Consider the following 20479-nt stretch of genomic DNA (forward strand, 5'->3'; position numbering starts at 1 on the left):
ACTCTGATACGTGGTTTGATCAGTTCCTCAATTTCTACACAAAACCACCTCAAGCTTGAAAAGCTACCTGGTTCTAAATATAAATGCATGCAGTGTTTAAATGCTGTAATAAAGTGCAATTGTTGAGTAAGAGAATGGGCTTAGAGGAAAGATTCATAGGCAGAGAGTATGTTCGAGATTTTCCTATTTTAGATTTTTTAGAACTTACATTTAGATCAAGAAACACATTCAGGTGCACAACAACCTAGATTTAATGTGAAAATTACAACACTACAGGAAAAATACCAAGTTTAATACAATTATAAGATTTCTAACACATATTTTAAATATACCGGATTGCTAAGATTCCTGTTTCTGGCATGTCCCCATATTTGGTACCACCATGTAATGGCAGTAAGGCAGTCTTGTATTAGCCACTTAAAGCACTAAGGAGAAAGCCCAAGAGTAAAGACTACTGACGGCTTTACAGACTCGGTGAACTCACGAGACTGACTTAACACGGACAAAACACCTATTGAATTATTTACTAAATGATCTTTACTTCATTTGTTAGAAAAGTCAGAGGAAAGAATGTGTGTCAAGGATGCTGCTTGTACTCTAAAAGTCATGTGAATGGGGCTGAGAATCTTCTGAGCCTTTCCCCAAAGGAGATGCTGTGCATCCATCCCCCAAACCACAGCCCCAGTGCAAATTACCAACCCAGTGACTATGTTGTCTGCTGAGGAACCAGTGTCAGATCATAAGGAAGTCCCCATGTGGTTACTCTACATAGTCCTTCAAAATTTTTTCAATGTCTTGCTATAGCTTTTCTGTTCCAAGGTCTATTCCAAAACGGAGACAATGTATTTTTAAAGGTGAACTTAATCTTCAGCATAAAGCTTGGGACAATTTCTGCCATACTTAGAGATTCACTCAAGTGTGATTCTTTTCTTTGGCCCAGTGAACCTGGATGAGAAAACTGGTCCCTACAGCAGATGAGCTGAGAGGAAAGAAGTGAAATTCTGCACCATCACTTCCTATTTATGACTACAGTGACCAGACAGAGGAGGAAAATAAGGGGCTGAGGACTCTGCTCATTTTCGGTTGCTGCTTACCCAAAAGGCAGTGGTTTTATACCAACTGGTTTATGTCATTAACTCCTATGACTCATATTGCAGTACAGTTGTCTGAAAAAGTGTTGACCTTGGAAAGTGACTGCTTCAAAACATGCTCATTATGTGAAGAGTGTGAACATATATAGCATTATAGCAGGAAGCTTCAACACCAGGATTTTGTACTGAGTAAAAATAGAGCAGAACATTTTCATCGTTGAGATGAAACACTGGGATATTTTAGGCATTCCAAAAGATGGTTTTCAGACAATGGACAGTACAGGAAAAAACTCACATTACCAGAAAAAATCAGTATGGTAAAGTCACTCACACTAAACTCTTTCAGTATAACTGCAGGTATCTTGGTATTTTGCATAAAGCTTCAGCCCTTGAAATCAAACAGTTACACCAGAACCTGTTACCCAGTGTCTCTTTTACTAGCAAGACTAGCCCTAGAGAAGAGCCCCATTCTTCAGAGAGCTCACCCTCAAGCAGAAACCAAAGGCAAAACATGCTGTTCTTTGCTGTTTTATCTTTGCGTGCCTTTTGCACACCTAGGACATACAATGTAGAACACACTGGTTATTCTGGTCTGAGACACTTGGAAAATGCATAGGTATAAACCGAAATTCTGTGATAATCACTAGCATTCATTGCCACTGACAGGAAAGGTATCCAACTTCATGCAGATACAATGAGGTGTAGCAGCAAACATGCATGGGGCAAGCAAGCTGATGTGCTTTAATATAAATCAAAAAGAATAAACAGGAGGCATGCTGCATCCATGCTGCCATAGATACATCTGTATTGCAGACAGCTCTTTTTGTGAGGCAATTCCTCACGCTTCTTTCAGTCATTCTTGAGCAACCCTAATTTCAGTGGGCAGTCTGGCTTGGAGATCCTCTTTAATCGCCAGTATACTACCCCCTTTACTGAACCGTTCACAATTACAAGAGTAAGATTTTGGTTTAATGCAGGAGGTACTGAAATGTCTGAAGTTTTCTTCGGAAGATAAATGAGCAACACTAATTCTCCAAGTTAGCTTTTGGTTTTGCTTAAAGTAAAACACTTGGCAGTTATAGTTACCATAAATGAAAGCAAGAAAATGTCAGAAACTAACAAAGCACCTCAAACGGATGGTTTACTTAAGGTAAGAATCTCAGTCCCACAAGCTGAAGCCCATAGTAAAACTTCTTGGTCTAAAAGCCTGGCATTGAAAGCTTAAAAATCAGAGGTCAAATCTGAACTTTGCTTGGAACAGCAAATTTATTTATTTATTTTCACACAGAAAAGGAGGATTTAGTCACTGGAATAAACCCCAGTTCTACTATCTTATATACTGAATACTACCCAGAAGCCACTAAAGCCACTAGATCACCTGACCTTATGGCACCATTAAAATGTACACATATAAATGTATATATACACACATACATTTTACACCCCTCCCCAGTACTGTTCAACATTAGTTACCATAAAAATTTGAAGTGGCTGGTTTTGTAAAGTTATAAAGTGTATACTTCACCAGGTTCATTTTTTGGACACAATATTGATGAATACAAATTCTGGAAAGCTTCCTTGCAGATAACATTAGACTCATCATCTAATTTTTAGTACAAACCAAAACCACTGTTGATGGGGGAAGTGTCAAGTAAGAGGCACTGGTTAGTAGAAGAGACTGGTTGGGAGGCTCAGATGTTGCCAAATACATCAATAAAGCAAACATACTGGATGACAATGCACAGGGAAGAGGCATAAACAGGAAATGTCAGAGGGAAAGCTGTGCCATTAGGAAGCTGAACATCAAGCTATGCAGAGCAGATTCCTAAAGCCTCAAGCAATGTAACACACACAGGTAATTTTTAAGCGTGCAAGTTACAAATCTGCAATTTCCTGATATTTTTTACACATTCAGAATTCTGTAAAAGAACCGGTAAGTATTTACAATGCAGCAACAGTTGTACTGCAGACACAGCTGAACAAGCATTAAACTAGCTTGCTCAGATATTGGTAACCCAGTTTCAGGAATATTAAGTGTGACTACATTTTTACACTGATAATGAAACAGCAATATAGCCAGTCATGTCATGTTTACAAAATATGGTATTGTTCTGCAGTCTTGAAAATTAATGGTAGATAGATGATTGTAAGCCTTTGACACTCCTAAGAGTAAGATGTTCTTTTTTTTTGGTTCTTTTCTGAATGACAGTTTGTGTGTGTTATATATATTATATACATATAAAAATAATAATAAATATTAGATGTTTTCCCTTCTTATTATTTTTGCAGTAAGGTCCTACATATGCTAGAGAAGATATGACAAGCTGTTTGTCATAGAATGAATACATTTTTATGGACATAAAAGGTCTAAACAACAAAGCTTTCCAGAAGCCTCCAGATATCTTGCAAGCAATCAATGCAAACACTTCCAATATGATGTGAGATACAGTACTGCATGTTGGAGTTTATTCCAAAGAGATATTTAGAATGATAACAACAGTCAAGATAACTTATGCCAACATTTTGGCACACTGGCAGAACAAGGTTAAGCATCTTGCCTATACCTACTGATTCTGCCCAGCTCAAGACAAAGCTTGTACAAGTGAAGGAGAATAAAACACCTAGTCTTGCATGAAAAAAAAGGAAAAAATAAGCAAGTTCAAGGTCACTTACAGGAAATTAAACTCTGGAAAGAAAAGATTTTCTAAAAGGATGAAAAATTTGCCATTTTTCATATCAAGTTGTCTAAAGTTCAGAAATGATCTAGTAGTTTAAGAGTAAAACCTGGTGACAAAAGTAGAGTTTATAACATCTTTATTTTAAAGAGGCAGGACAGTGGGGACAGAGTGAAGAAATGCACACAAAGACAAGGGAACATCTGTGACAATTCAGTCTAGCAAACATTCACAAAATCTTTGACAGAAGGCAGGCAACACAGAGCAATAATATGTGAGAAGCAATATTTTACAGTAGTGGCAAGTCCATGTGGAATACATGTCACTCATAATTTGAGATGAATTGTCACGTACCAGTTACGTATGTCAGTCAAACATCAAATATTTACTTCATCATAAAATTGATGTAAGCAGAATCACATTCCATTAGAGCTTTCAACATTTTCATAAGCGTTTACACAACTTCTATACAGAAAATTAAGTAGAGGAACATAGACTCTACATCACTCGGGAATCTGATTAAGCTGTATTTATGGCACAGAACAATTTTGCAACAACATTAGACTATTGCCAGGACAACTTGCACAGAGTTAACATGTAGAGCTGGGCAGGAAACATTTCAGGAAAATAGGGAGTAGGAAAAGCAAAGAGAAAGAGAAACATATGCCAGCATAGCAGTAACTTGGTGTTGCGGGCACTGCCATGCCTCCCATTTCATAATAAGAAATGCTTATTCTTCTGTGAGTTCTTCTCTCAAAGGAGCTGTTCCACTTTGTGAAAATATTTGAGTACATTAATTGGAGCAAGGACTTCAATCTAACTGTCTCAAAGTTAATGAAGGGCCTTACTCACTAGGCCATACTCAGCATCTCTGTGGTACTTTCACTGTTTCAACAAGATGAAACAGCTTCAAGAGAATATACTGAGGGAAACAGAGAAAGTGCTCCAGAATAATCTCTAACTTCTGGTTCAGGGAGTTCGCTTGTTAGATCAAAGATCTTGATTCAAGCCCCCGGCTTAAATAATGAAGAACAAAGGCCCTGCACTCAAGTTCCTCACATTCCAAAATATAACACTGACCCCAGAATATTTGTTGTTTTGAGAGTATCTCTGGTTTTGACTGGCAATTCCACCCTGGAGCTGAAGAATCTTCACAATAAAAGGTTAGTGGATATCAGTCTGTTCCTTTGAAAAGTTTTGGTTTCGATAATTTGGCATTGTAAGCCAAAAAAAAAAACCTTAGTCAAAAAATTCCCAACCAGCTCTAATAACATACGCTATTATTTCAGTTCAGAGTTAAAATAACATTACATATTTCTTTGGAGTGACCACATAATAAAAGGTAATATACTGCCAAATGATATATAAAGCAAAACAACATTCTAGTTGTCTTATGTTATATGCAAGATAGAAAGATTCAGATATGAAGGACAAAATATGTAAAAGGCTTCAACAGCAGGAATAAATACCTTCTTTAATAAGTCACAACATAAATACCACCTTTTTACATAAATGACTGGATTCCTCAGCTAACTTCCACAAAATGGATGTAGGTGGAGCTACTGAAGGACAGGAAGCAGACTAGTGAATCAGAGCAGGTGACAAGGGTTCTGGAGTAAATATCTTCTATTACTGACATGGGTATATAACCTGAACACAAGCTGAAATACCAATTGTTTTCCCTCCCCACCTCCCCCCACCCATTTCTTTTTTAAGCAGGTAATTCACAGATTGGTCATGTGAAAACACAGTAAGTCAACAAACCACTGAAACAGTTCTTCAGATAGCATGATTTTATGACACTTTCAGAGAGCAGTATTTCAGACAGTGGTATGAAGCATAGCTGAACCATGCGAATGCATACAGTCCATTCCTCCCACCAATCCTTTGAAGCTCCATTTGCTTATTTTTATTCAGTGTGCTTTATTGTGATTGAACAAAGTAGAAGATTAAGAGTATTTTAGAGCTTAACAGCTCTCAGACCAACAAAATTAAGATATTCCCCTTCAAGTCCTGCAAAGCTACGCATATGCTGTCATTCTATTAGCATAATTATAGTTGTGTTCTATGTTACATAATGGAGCCATGTGATGCTTTTAATCTTTTAAAATCAATATACACCATTAAGATGTTGCTTAGTCCATTTTCCCATAGAATGTACTCATTTCCTTCTGTGGTGCGTAAGCAAAAAGAGCAGCAGTCCCCATTGTAGGGTCAATATTATATTCTTCATTAAAACAGTCCTATTTTATATATGAAAACATGCATTTTGATATTTTTTCCATTTGCCTTACAATTCATTCTTCTGGAATCCACAGATGAAGCTACAGCCTTGCTATGCATACTATACGCACACAAGCACTTTGCATTATCTTTAACCAAAAACCGGAAAAAAATCAGGAAAAACTGGGCAAAAATATATAATCTTTAATGCATTCAGTGTGATGGTGTAATGAAGTATTTCTTGTTGCTCAGAAGGGGACAGAAAACATGCAGTGCTATGTCAGTATAGTCAGGGGAAGCAACTATGCACATACAGACAATTACAAATTTTGAGAAAAATGTGGAGTTTTTTTCCCTCCTGTTAAAAATCCCTTTTTTTTCCCTGCCATTCTCTACACATCTGTGTAAATAACAACTCACCAGGTATCAAAGGTGGTTTGTCTCTTTGAGTGGTTTGCCACCGTGCTGCTGTCTGTTGGTAACACAGAGGCTCTGTTTGACACATTGTTTTCTATGTACGTACTCTCTGGACGTGGAGATGGAACTGAACAGAGAAACAGCAAACAATGTATACTAAGCTCTGCCAAAAATCCCAAATCTTTCAGTTGTCTGCTTCCTCTCTACCTCTTTTACAGAAACAAGAGAGTGAAGACACAGTTGTACTTTATGTATGACTTGAAAACAGCATACTTTTTACAGTTTGGAAAGCTGTTGTTTTGTGATACTTGCAAGGTAACATTAGCTACAAAATGAGACCACCATCAGAACTTGGGTAAGCTGTTAATAGATTTGAGAACATTTCTATGTGTAGGCAGCCACAAATGCAACTGATATTTAAAATCAGGATACAGAATAAAAACTTGGAATACTGTTATTAAAGACACAAAATATTACAGCTTACACTTTGTCTTCACTTAGACCTTAAAAAAGGTAGTACTCATCCTGAAAAAAGTTATGTTGGATTTTAAGATAATGAAGAATAAGATATTACTCACTAAAAATAAAAGGATCAAAATCAGATATTATGTATTTTTTAAACAGATATACTGTGGTTTTTAAAATAGGTTATAAATACCTACAACTTAAATTTATTAGTTATGACTACCACCAGATATACCTGCACTAGACTAAAAATTGATCAGATACTAGTTGCACTATATATCAAAATCGAATCTGCAAGTTTTTGTTCAAGCTGTAGTACAAAAGTACATGCTAATAACCCTTGTGTTAAGTCAGTACTTAAGAACTGCATAAATATGAACTTACTTTTTTCATAGTAACTTCTTCTTTCAACGGTTTTTGCATATACTATTATCAATTAATTATTTACACAGAGTATAATTTTCCCAAAGCAATAATTAACTGTGAACTAAAATATATTTGTTTCATAAACATAGTTAAAGAGGAAGAAACCTCTCCTTTATAATAAAGTATTGAATAAACCCGAGACATACAGTTTTCCTAGCACATGACTTATGGAAAGCCTTTCTTCCTTGCAACTTCTGTTCACTATGTATAAAAAAGAAGGATAATCCACATCCAATTTTAGGAGCATTTTAAGGATCAATAAAAGCAATTCAGGACTAAGGATTTGTAAGGATCTTCTGTTGTACGTGATACAAAACCTTATACTCAAAAGCATTGCTCAAAACAGTACAAGTTTTAATATTGCTTAGAGGTTTTAATATTGCAATGGGACACTTGCAAGGATTGGCAGATTTTAACATGTCTAAATCAGGTTATCAGCCAACTGATCAACCTGAAGAGGATCAGAGGGAGATTTGTGACTCTGCTTAAGGTTATTAGGTGACTCATAATCAAATTTTAGCTGATTGGGACTTCTTAAGGTTCAGGGGAGCCCCACAAGCCTCCTAACATTTGCAGGACAGTAGTGGCTTCTTACTACCCTTGTCTTTTTCAAAAGGATTACCCAGGTTTAGCCATGATGCAGCTGCTCAGAAATCATCTTTTGTGTACCATAACAGAACAGGGTCTATTTGTGTGTGTATATATATATACACACACACATGCACATACATACATATATATGCAGATACACAGTCCTGTTTTATTATTTATTCTGACCTGGGATTATCTAAGTGTGTTTTGCTTTTAGGAAATGCAGATCTTTAGTAAGTCTGAACAAAAGAAATGAACATAGGTCTTGACCAATGAAAAACTAGTGTTACAGTTCCATGCACCACAGTATTTGAAATAGATCAGTAAGTATGTCAATGTGTTACAAGTATAAAGATGTTTAGATATAACGTTAGTAGGAATTTAAAATACTAATTGAAAGCATTAATGAACTGCTTACTCTGGTAAAATATTCATTCATTTTGTTAAAACTCCCATTGATAAATTATCTTCTGCTTTACAAGGCACTGCACTGGATATACTTTTCAATCAAAGCAAGTTATCATTTGCAAATAAATAATATGATACTAACACAGTTACTGCATACAACCTAGGCAGGTCAACCCAGTCTCTGAAAGTGAGGTAACAATTCTTTTTCTAACAGACTTTTTTAGTTGTTCATGTTAGTTCTCTGTATCCATTCCTATTATTTAATTAATATTCCATGTTAAAACTCTGGTTTAATTTTGAAAGATCCACCATAAAATTACCTCTGTAAAAGCTGCCAACTCTTCTTGGAACAGGGTCATTATACAGAATTCTATTTTCCTTAGTAGATGCTCCATCTTCTGTGTGTGGATCATGATATGCTCCACCCTAAACAAAAGAACAATCAATATTTAAAATTAAAGATTATAAACTGATATGCAGTTTTTAACCAACATACGTAAGCAAGAAACCCCAGCCTTAATCACACACAATTTTCCTTTCATGTTATTAATAACTGCCAATATCAAATCACAGACTGCGTAATCAACAATCACTTGGGTTTGCTGCTTGCTTTATCCAAAATGACAAATATGGCATTAACAACATTTTGCCTCTTAATCGTAATTTTAAAGACTCGAGCATGATTCAGACCCCCAGCTTTTTGCTGTGAATGAAATGCAGTTGTAATATCTCTGGAGGAATCTTTTACTGGAAGTCTTGTTAAATTAATTGCTGATGGAATCTGGTCACACTGCTAATGCTGAATATTAAAAAGCAAACAGGAAATGTATATAATTTGTGATAATTGCAACACCAAAGCACTTTCTTTAATCAGCTGTTATCCAGTAGTACCTAGAGGTAGCAACAGCCACAAAATCTAGCATATGCAAAATAAGAGGTAGCCGCTGAACTAGGAAATTTATAAACTAAATAGTTAAGTTAGACAGGACATCAAAGAAAGTATCATTACCTCCAATTTACTCTATTTTCCTGAATACAGTACTTCCTGGAAGTACTTCATGCAAAAGCTTAAGCAAGCCACTAAAACATCCATTTTGTTTGCCACCAAACATGACTTAACCCCACACTTAAACGAAGCAGATGCTGCAATTTTTCCCACAGAATGGACCAACCAGATAAAATTCAATGCTCTCTACAAGACCGCACACGAAACTGCACTGAAAACGTTACACGAATTTAAATCTAAAATGTCCAAGAAGGACAAAGGTTAAAAAACCAAAACCTAAAAAAAAACCTGACCAGAATTAAAAGAGGGGATTTCAACTCAATATATGAGTGATTTGCAGAGTCTATTTTGCCTTTTTTTAATGAAGATCTGGCTTCACTCTCACAGATAAAACAACCCTTGAAACTGCGCCAAGATGAGAAGTGCAGCTAAAACAATGCTTTAAATCACAGTTTGATTCTTCTAAAATTTACAAGAGACTGAAGCATTTGAGTAAATTGCTACTTGTGTAACATACCTCTTCTTTCTCAGCAGTTAAGTTACAAATATAAGACAGTAATAGCAACTTGTACTTGATTTTCTTCGGCTTGTCCCTTTTTGAGTACATTTAATTTAAAATTAAAAAGAAACCTTAAAGCAAAAGTGTTGTACTGAGACTGGAAAAGCCCCAAAACTAATACTGAATGCGAGACTTTTCTTCTTCTTCTTTTTTTTTTAATTATAATTTAAAGCCTGGTAAACAAAGAATGTTTCTTTTTAAAAAGACTTGGTAGAGCTAAAGAGAAAATCAGTGAGAAACTAGAAACATGGAAGTGAGGAAACTTCACAAAACATGGGCAGAGAGAGAAAACCAGTAGAACTGATAGGGAAAAAAATAACAGGAAAACAATAACGAATCTCTGAGAACACTCATGTTATTCCTGAATTTTTTAGTTCAGTAATCCTGAGGGAAATTAAATTTTCTCATTTCTAATGCAGAATGTAAAAGGAAAAAATAAAAAAAAGGAGAAAAAAGGGAGTGTTAGGAAGGAGCCAAAAATGACTTCTTTGTGAAAATGCCTTTACAAGGCATAAGAAGATTGACAATTTAATTCTGATTTGTTACTAAGTAGAATAAACAAACAAAAACAACTTTGTGAATTTACAGACTTGCCATCCATTTCAGAAGGGTATTTTTCCTTTCAGACTTCTGCTTATTGAAATACAGATTTAAAAGCATTAATTGAAGGCTTAAATTTAAAAACACTGACCATAAAAGATAAGTTTTTTCCAAATGATTAGGCATTCTAAAGCAAACAAAAATGAACAAAAACATAAGCATTATGATATACGTACATTTTTGTAATGAAAATAAAAATTTGTCAACCAATTCTCACAAGACAAAGAATGATCTGATAAAAACAATCTGCCTCTACATAACATGGAATAAAATTAAAATTACTTATCAGACTAATATCTGCTGCAGAATGCAGAAAAAGCTCCTCATGCACTGAAGAATACAAGGTAGCATGAGCTTTTGTTACAAAAACCCCTCAAATGTTGGTGTTATTGCCCATCTACAGTAACACTTGATATTTAACAGATTAAGTATACCACTTGACTGAAATGAGAGAGAAAAATGACTACACAAGGAAAAACAAAAAAAGGTTTTGAAATGGAGCTGCTGTAATCCCTTCCAAGTGGCTTTCTTTTGTCTATATTACGTTGTATTTCTCCCATTTTTATGAGATCTATTCTCATGTGTGAATACACATAAACCTGAAGGGAGGAGGTAAGTACAAAAAACTTATCGTGCCTTTTTTTCCCTGCTGGGCTGAAGAGGCAACCACAACATGAAAACTCTTTTTTATGGTATTTGTAGACCTCTACTAACAACTCAGCTACATATATTTCTTACATAAACTAAGTAGGCAGAGTTTTTCAGTCTCTCACAACAAAGCGCAATTTTTAGACCTTAAGTAATATTGGCAGCTCTTTGAATTCCTTTAATTTGTCAACAAATCTGAACTACATGTTGTCTTCTAAGAAGTCACTTTATCACAGATGTCCGTATAGAGAAACAAACACTCTTTTTTCTTACTTCTCCCTGCACTGTTTTGCTCGAATCTGGATCAATGGTACAGCAATTTAAAGATCTGGGGACCAATGCAGTCATCTTTACACATCTGATGAGTAAAACATCAGATAATTCAGAAATGTTGTGTAAGAAATGTAAATTAACACCAGAACTAGGCCTTCCTCTACTTATTAAATAATTATCACAGTAAAACACAACAAGGCATCTAGTGACACTGTAAGGATTCAATTTACCAGTGGGTTTCTCCAGCATAAAATCCCTAGACTACATCAGTTACATATCATACTAATCAAGAGAAATATTACAAGTTTTGATATTCCTCTAGTAAATGATGGTGTTTCAGCAATAATGCCCTGCTCTAAGTGATTAAAAGCTCACTTCAACAATTAGCATTAGCCTTCATAACAGAAATACTGTCATGGGGCTGAAACCAGGACAAATACATACAAGAAAAGCTAAATAAAACCACAAATGAGAAGGTTAATTAAGCAAAACAATACGATTAAAATAAAATCAGACAATGTAACCAAAGTCTAGGAACTACTAACGAAGTTTTAACTTCATTTTTTTTCCGTTCTCGCATTTCAGTACTTGAAGAGAATAGTAGTATTCGAAGCCCATTTTTAAAAAAAAGCCTCTCATTTTGCCCTTGAAATACTTAGCCCTTCTGAAAACACATCCCAACATCCCTCATCTTACAACAAGACAAATCAATGAATAACTGCAAAGAAACAAACAGAAGCGAGAAAGCAGCACACTGTCCCCACATGAAGTAAAAAGAGGATAGTAAGCCTCCCATAATAGGCAATATTTTGAACTAACCCTATTAGTATCTTCTGTACAGTCTTCTCGTGACGAGCCAACAGATCTTGTGAGTGACTTATGCTGCACCTGTGGAGATAACAGTTGCAGGCTGTTTGCTCTGGCTGCCATCCCTTGCCCTATGCTTAAGCCACCCTCTGAGCCCTTTGACCTCACTCTGTCCCGGCTCACATACATAGAGTGTCTATGAGGGCGCTGCTGTGAAGAAAAAGGACTGGTATAACCTAGACCATAGGAAAAAGATTCGTGTGGAGCAGACAGAGAGTGGGAATGGCTTCCATCCATGTGATCTGGCAGTTTTAACTCCTCCATTGTTTTGGAGTGTCTTGTTGATGGTCTTCGGGTGTCCAGGGTACCCTCGCTGCGGTTATTCCTCCCGGATGGACTGAGCAAAGTTCTGTTATCACTGTGTCGGGGAGCAGTTGGACTGGTAGGAGAGTTCAAGTCCATACAGCTGGATGGAAAATACCTACTGCTGTTTGGTTCTGCAGCCTGGGCCCTGGCCTCAGAAAGGTTGCCCACGGATTTCGAGTCTGTCAGAACCCCATGGCTCTTTGACTTTGTCCGATATGAAGGACTCTTAGAAGACTGCGGGATAGTATCAATGTAGCTGTGGCGACTGTGCTTATCGCCGGGTTGCAGCGTCCCAGTTTTGCTTTGAGAAGTTTCCATAAATGAGTGACGGTTCTGCTGAGATCTGGTATTAGACTTCAGGTACTTTGTGCCTGAACCATCAGAACTTTTTGGGTCCACGTTAAAATCAAATTCTGTTTTTCCCTTTGTTTCCTTTGGGCTGAGAAGATGCGGCATGTTATTATTGGCTAGATCCTTGTTGCCAGAGCCAGGTGTGTTGCTTGATTTTTTAGCATGCATTGGACTATGCGCAGTTCCAGGAAGGTTTCCATTTAAAAAGCTTTCATTTGCTGGAAGACCCTCTTCTCTTGGCCCGCCAGCCCCTAACGTCTGTATATCCTTGCTGTTTGATCTGTGGTGTGACTGCAAAGCAGAACTTTTGCTGGCTTGATTTCTACATTAAAATGCATAAAGAAGCATTAATATACCAGATTACATATTCATGTATTAATAACTTCAACAAAAGTATACTCATTTCAGAAAGGAGCTGCCATTTAAACCCACAAAATTTAACTGCAGTAAGATCAAATGCTGCCAACTAGGCATCAGAAGTTCCACTAAAATAACAGATTTGCAAGTGTTAGTACATTGCAGTTTCTTTCTGCTTAAATCCTGATGGACAAACTCAGCTTTGGTTAATAGATTTTGCTAACAAAAAGAAGTGAAGATATAAAATACAAACAGAAACTCCAGCATATATTTACACATTTATGCATGTGAGTAATATAACTGCACATCAATAATGTAACACTACATTATGAAAATTAGCTGTATACCCATTGAACAAACTCTTAAATACACCTGGCATATCAAAGTGAATGCAGAACAACAAAGTATGCCAGCATTGTCACGAAAACCTGATACAATCAATGCTCCAGGCCATCTAATGTATGTCTGACTTGGAGGGGGAGGGGAGGGGGAAAAGAGGTTACTGTGCTGGTAAAGGCATCCAGAGTAAGCCTGAGCCCAGTACAGTGGAGAAAGCCCTGTAAACACCAAACCCCAAACCAGGTCTACCACAGGAACCCCGATTTTTGTGGAACTTGGCACCATCCCAGTTCTGGGCACACTAACTCATCCCCAAAGCTGCATGTGAAATGCTCTGCAACCAGACTGAATTGGTGCAGAGCTACTTGGTGATGTCCTTAACCTCTACTCTACCTTCCAGCTTTCCTGGTTTTAGGATTGCAGGACGGAGATATGAATTGGATTCTACAAACATTCAGTCTGACTTCATTTATTATTTAGCAGGATTTATTATCTCAGGTTTTCTGGCATAAAACCAGTTCTGCTTCTAGGCTTACGCTGTCTTTGCAAACTAACCACAACTAAGCAGTGCTGCAGCTGTACTTGTAAACCTTGACGGACCTAGGCAAGCTATGAGCAAGTTAACTTATCTCTGTATCAAATCTATGATAATGTAACTCAGATACATTACTGAGTGTTAAAGTGAGAGCTCACTGTACAGATGAGTTTGTACCTTTGTTGATGTTGTTGATAATTATAACTGAATGATGCTAGTCATTTTTATACCTAGGATTTTTGTATTAGCTGCTTCCAGTGATCTAATTGTGTTATTATAATTAACTATTACAGTTTCTAGAAATTTAGCAATTTTAATGCCAGTTTAAAATATTTTTTGTTAAAAAGAAGTGTATTTTTAAAAAAACTTATTGATATAAGGAACCTAGTAATTTTAGATCAAGCAGCTAGGCAAGCCTTTTAGATAAGAAGTTTCCCATGGATCTAGGTTCTCCTTTCTGATGCCACATTTCTAATGGTAAAACTTCTAAATAACTATAAGGGCAGCTAAAACTTTTTGGTGTCTATCTCTGAAAAAGTATAGATCATAAATGTCATCATCCCAAATCTTAAAATGAGGAGTAATTTTTTGAATTTCACAGGAAAAGCTAAAGAAAAAACATGGCTGGAATTAAAAGCCACTATCATTCTGCGTACTTCAGAGGGCGACCTTTAGGAGAGCTTTTGTCAGAGGAATACCATGAGGCTTTTTGTACTGAAGTATTTCATCCACCAGTAAACCTGGTTCATTGATGTATTAAAATCAAGTGGGTTCTCGCAAGCTCTGTGTGTCCAGCAAGGAAGTCACTGGGCAAATATGCCCTGCTTTAAGTTCAAGTAGACTAGACTTCACTCGTAACTGCAACTTCAGACAAAACTCTGTTCATTGCCAATTTGGAGCATGATCAATCCATGCAACTTCGGGACATTTAGCTGCTAAAAATCTGGGTGAATTTTGAACTTTCAAACACCAAAACCTTGGACAGGTTGCACATGTACAGTAGTGCCGGCATTCCAAAGAAAACGGCATTCCTTTGGAATCTCAGGCATACTCCAAGCCACAAAATTCCTAATGTTGTTCAAGAAAAAGGTTAACATTTTTTTAAGACTGGTAAGCCAACTCTTTTTTTTTTTTTTTTTTTTGTCAAATGCAGAGATACTTGAACATTGCCTTTGTTTTTTTCTCTTCAAGAAGCATTCACCTGATGCAGAAAGTTACCAAAACTATAACACCATAAAACTGTATCTACTTCCTTCATTTAGTGAGTCAACATGGAGCAGTACATACCTCTCAATGTGCCTAAACTCTCAAATACAACTTCTCTTTTCTTGTAGATGATGATGTATGTAAGCATGATGGCATCATGAGCATTATTCATTGGCAGAGCAAATGTCAGTGATGATGGTGAGATAACTAAGTTTACCTGTTAGATAATGTGTTGCTGTCCACGTGGTAAGGTTTTCTCTTAGCTGACCTCGAAGGTGAGCTTCCGCAGCGATCCAAGAGTCTTTGGGTTTGAAACGAAGGATGGTTCAAACATTGCTCTGTCAAATATCTATCTGCTGGATCTAACTTCAGTAAGTTCTTTTGGAAAACAAATCCCAAAGTTTAAAAGTTAGTATCTGTATTTGCATCAGCAAACAATATAACAAAATAAATATTATTGGGATAGCTTTTTAATCTGTAGAGTTTCTGTGATTAGATCTAACTGCTAGAACAAATATATGTTGCATTAAACTACATGTGATACAAAACAAAGACTTACAAAACCTGTATTCTACTTAAGAGATGGAAGGTCTCAGCCTTGCTTATTATGAAACATATATACTTGCTATATGTATATAATGAATATACATACACATACATAAGTAGTTAAGTATGTGTGCTTAAAATATGTCTAAAATACAAAAATATCTAAATTTTAAAAAATGTTTTATCTATATAACTATACGTGCCTAAGATGTAAGTATTTTAAACATTTTCCCAGGATATATATTACAAAAATGTTTTTTAGAATTAAAAATATTAAATTTACCAGTAATAAAATGCTACAACAAAACGGGCTTTATAAATAGAACAAGCACACAAGAACAATCCTATACAAAGAAAGATATTTTAAAGTTAGCATTTTAAAAAATACACAAATAAAAGAGTTCCGTTTTTTTACTGCTAGAGTTCAAGTCCACCTGTAATTTTAAGAAATCATCTAAACTGTTTACAATGCACTCAGAATAACATTTGCCTTATAATTCTGCTAGATCTGCTGCGATTCTAAACAAAGTCACTTTCTGGCATGTAGAAAATATTTAATCACAAAATTGAAAACCAGTAGGTTGGGTATTTTGACAGTTTTGAAAGGTTTCTTGCAGGAACAGGGCAATAAAAAACTTATCTTGGAATATCTGAATACGCATGACTGTCAGCAAAGATAAAAGTATGAATGGCTATTAAGTAAAAAGAATAGCTATTTTTTAGGGTTATATAGGTTGAATAGAGAACAACTCCATGTGTATATATGCACTCTGTGTGTGTATACACATGCATATCTGTATATGTATTAACATAGTATTCAGCCACTTGACCACAAACTGGTTTTCCCTTCACAGGATCCCTGCACTTCGAATTAGAAAATGCACAGCAAACAAAGCAAGAGGCAAACTACATTCCTACGTAGTTTGGTCATACGGTATGCAGTATCTTCCTTTCTGAAGTGACAAACTGTGTACTGAATGATTAACTTTTTCTTTCCCTCTTTTTTTCTGGTGCTCATCACTATGGTGGCTCAAATGGCCAAACAAACATGAGAAGGCCACAAGTGATACCCACATTTCCTCCTCAGAAAAGAGGATGTCCAGAGGCTTCCCTCAAGTGCCTGTACACTAAGTTGCGGAGCCTGAACCATGAGCATGGCTAACCAGAAGTCCATAGGGAAGCACAAGGCTGTGAACCTGCCTGGAGTCACGGAGAAGTAGTGGGACAGGGCTCATGGCTGAGGCATGATCATTGATGGGTACAGCTGGCTTCAGAAGGAAGGAGGTGTGGAGGCAAAGGAGTTGGTACTCCATATAATTGAGTTCCTAGATGGTATCAACTGCTAGCATGAAACAGAAGGTCTATCCATTGACAGTCTCTAGGTCAGGATTAGAAGGGAAAGCAACATTTGTGACGTTATGCTGGGGGTTAAACCATGCACTGAAAAGCATGAAGGAGATGAAGATGACAACTCTCTACAACAACAAGCAGAAGCCTCCTGATCACAGGTCCTCATCCTCACGCCAGACTTCAACTATCCAGACACCCAGCCTGTATAGACAATTCAGGAGATTTCTAGACTATGTTGGTGGCAATTACTAGTGCAGCTGCTGAAGAATCAGCCAAGGGTAGGACTTGACTCGACCTGCTGCTCACCAGCAGTAAAGTACAGGAGAGCCATCTGATTTTTAAAGAAAATTTCTTGAGAGTTCAGGAACAAAGCATCTTACTGTACAAATGACCACAACATTTTGCATAAGGCCAGGCTGGCTAAACAGGGAGTTTCTTAATGAACAAGAATGCAAAATGGGAGTGTGCATGAGCTAGAGTCAAGGACAGGATACAAAGGAGGACTTTAAAAGCACTGCATTAGCACAAAGGTTAGACCACTTTGGAAGGCCAAAGTCCAGCTGGAGCTAAGGCATCTGAAGAACATCAAGGGTAAAAAGAAGGTATTCTACAAGTATTCTAGCAGTAAACAGAAGGTCAGAGAAAATGCACGTCTGCTGCTGAATGGGAGAAGACAACTGAATGACACATGATATGAAAAAGACTGAAATACTCAACATCTTTTTTGCCCAAGACACCACATGCAGAACCAGCTCCCAACTCCGAAATGCGTGCTTACAAAACAGCATGATTTGTGAAGGAGAGGGGAAGAGAGGAGCAACAAAGCCACAGGGCCAAACGGGTGCCTCTTCATTAATTCAGTTCAGAAATGCTCTCTAAATATCAATAACTCACTACTTTAGCTGGCATAAGTTGAAGTGTGGGTTATTCAGCAATCTAGTAACCAGACCTGAGATCCCTGGGAATGCAGATAATGAGGAACACACCAAGCAGGGACATATGCCAGACTGTCCAGTGCCTGGAGAAGAGACAGGCAAACAGCAAAGTATGTGCAGCATTTGCAGCACGCAACTTAACCACAGATCTCTTCTGTTCTCTTCCTGCAGTCTTTTGCTCATTCTTTAACAATGTTCCAATTCCTGAATTATGTAAGTCAAACACAAAATATTTTCTCTACAGAATCCTTGACCTTTTTCACCTTGTAGGGAGAAATACAGACAGAAAGGTTGAAAAGAATTATTTGAAGTGGAATGGAATTATTTGGAAACCTGTGTTTCCCTAAAATTCAAGTGCTATGTTTACAACTTTATAACTTCTAAATCACACCAAAAGAACCCAAAAGACATTGAAATATAACATAAAAATCAGGATAAAATGAAAAACCCTGCCCCAGCACGTGTAACAATGGCCTGAAGAATGATCTTGAAACTGCTGTTCTGCAAATTATGCTACTACAGCTTGAGCTACAGCTAACTATGATAACCAGAAAAAGTGTCTGTGAATTAGAAAATAGAAATAGGAATTCTGTGAATAGAAAATATCAAACCAAGCAATTACATGCACCGAGGTACCTAATTTTGTGGACTCCATGAAACCAAGATAAAAGTTATGCTGACTCTCTTCATAATGCAGGGAGATTAAATGGAAGTGATTTGAACCAGTTGCATTTAAGAAGAGCAGAGCAAATGTGGTGAGTTTCTGCTAGCTACATCAACAAAGTAAATAGCAAAGTATAGCCCAAATAAAATGACCTCTGGTTTCCAAGACAACTGGTGCAGATGGACTTGGCACCACACAATTCATGTAGAGTTCATTAACCATATCCACTCTTCATATTTAGTCCCGATCACCTTGAATTCTTAGGTGACATTTCTGTGACTCTAAACCTAATTTTTGACACTATGACTTCTTTTTTCAGCTTACTGTGGACGAAATAATTGGAGGGTTGTACTGCATCTTACCATGGTGATGTTTTTATAGTACAACAAGGACAATAGGTGTTGCACACCCAGGAATAAGGTACAAAAAATGCATAGCACAATGCTTTACAGTGTTTGGCCATTTTGAGGGGAGCCAGCTTCTACTGATCCCCTGTAAGAAACCATCTCAGGACCACATCCCAGTTTGGCCATGGGTAACTAGCTGACTTGTTCCAAAACAGGACTGAAGAGTAACATAATATACACACTGTATAGAGGTGAGTGATAGCAAGCAGATTAAAGGCTTGGGTTAAAAAAATACTATGGTGCATCAACTTTGTCTTTGACAACTGTCCACATCTTCATGTTTATCCAACAACAAATGAAAAACAACTCAGGTTATCTTAATACTCTGTGGATTTATCTAAATTTATTATGGGTTGAGAGCTCATGCTCCATTACAAAGGCAACCTGTGCATCTATCTGAATGTTTGTCAGTGTGAATGCCTATTGCTGCAAATGATGGTGATTCTTTTGTCTGGACTATGTACTGTTTATCAAATTATCAAAATTTGAACAGACTCTCCTGACATTTGCAAAGGGTATTTTCCTGATTTCTAGGAAATATCAATCCTTGCTACAAGCAATGGTGATATCAAAAACATTTCAAAAGGAAGGTCACAAGTACTTTAACACGTATTATATTAGGAAAAAAAAAAGTGTCACTTACATTTTTCCTACATATTACAGACAGAAAATAAAATACATTTTCCTACCTTCATAAGATCAAGCAATACACCACTTAAAATTCCCAAGTATCTTCTCTCTAAAGACTGTGGATGATTGACTGCTGGAAACTGTAAAAATAATACAGCACAAATATACTGAGAATGTAAACAAGGTATACATGAATATAATGTTTAAAAAAAAAAAAAGGAACTCCATAGTGAATCAAAGCATGTAATTAATGGGAATCATATGCACTGAAAAAGTTACTGGTTTATGAAACGTTATAAAACATTATAATGAAACAAATAACTGTTGGTGTATGATTTGCATCCAGTCAACCAGACAAAGTATACTTGATTAGTAGGGCAGTCAAGGAACATCTCTTAAATGAGAAATAATCAACTTAGATCTATAAATGTGTTTGTGGCATTATGACTGACAAGAAGTGGGAGGTTTAAAATAGATTCAGAAATAACAGAAGTAATACATACTTTAGAGAAAGATTAAAAATAGCTTTGAGAGAATTTGAGAGTGCAAACACAGTACTGATGAAATACCAAAGACTGGGTTTTTCACTAAAAATTTTGGAATT

At 36.6% G+C, this 20479-nt stretch overlaps 1 protein-coding gene across 5 annotated transcripts in view; it reads right to left on the reverse strand.

Annotated features, from left to right (window-relative positions):
* The window catches only part of CDKL5 (cyclin dependent kinase like 5), a 140668-nt gene that overhangs the window by 15387 nt on the left and 104802 nt on the right, over nt 1-20479 (reverse strand). For all 5 annotated transcript variants that reach the window (XR_008820102.1, XM_056327951.1, XM_056327950.1 and 2 more), the window contains exons 10-14: nt 19935-20015; nt 15561-15721; nt 12202-13228; nt 8617-8722; nt 6410-6533 (exon numbers count right to left, since the gene is read on the reverse strand). Coding sequence is in view for 4 of the 5 variants with exons in the window: in XM_056327951.1 (XP_056183926.1) it covers nt 6410-6533; nt 8617-8722; nt 12202-13228; nt 15561-15721; nt 19935-20015 (1499 nt within the window). In the remaining variant the exon portion in view is untranslated. The remainder of the gene's footprint in view (nt 1-6409; nt 6534-8616; nt 8723-12201; nt 13229-15560; nt 15722-19934; nt 20016-20479) is intronic.

This window comes from Falco biarmicus, chromosome 2 (genome assembly GCF_023638135.1).
Source record: "Falco biarmicus isolate bFalBia1 chromosome 2, bFalBia1.pri, whole genome shotgun sequence".
NCBI lineage: Eukaryota > Metazoa > Chordata > Aves > Falconiformes > Falconidae > Falco > Falco biarmicus.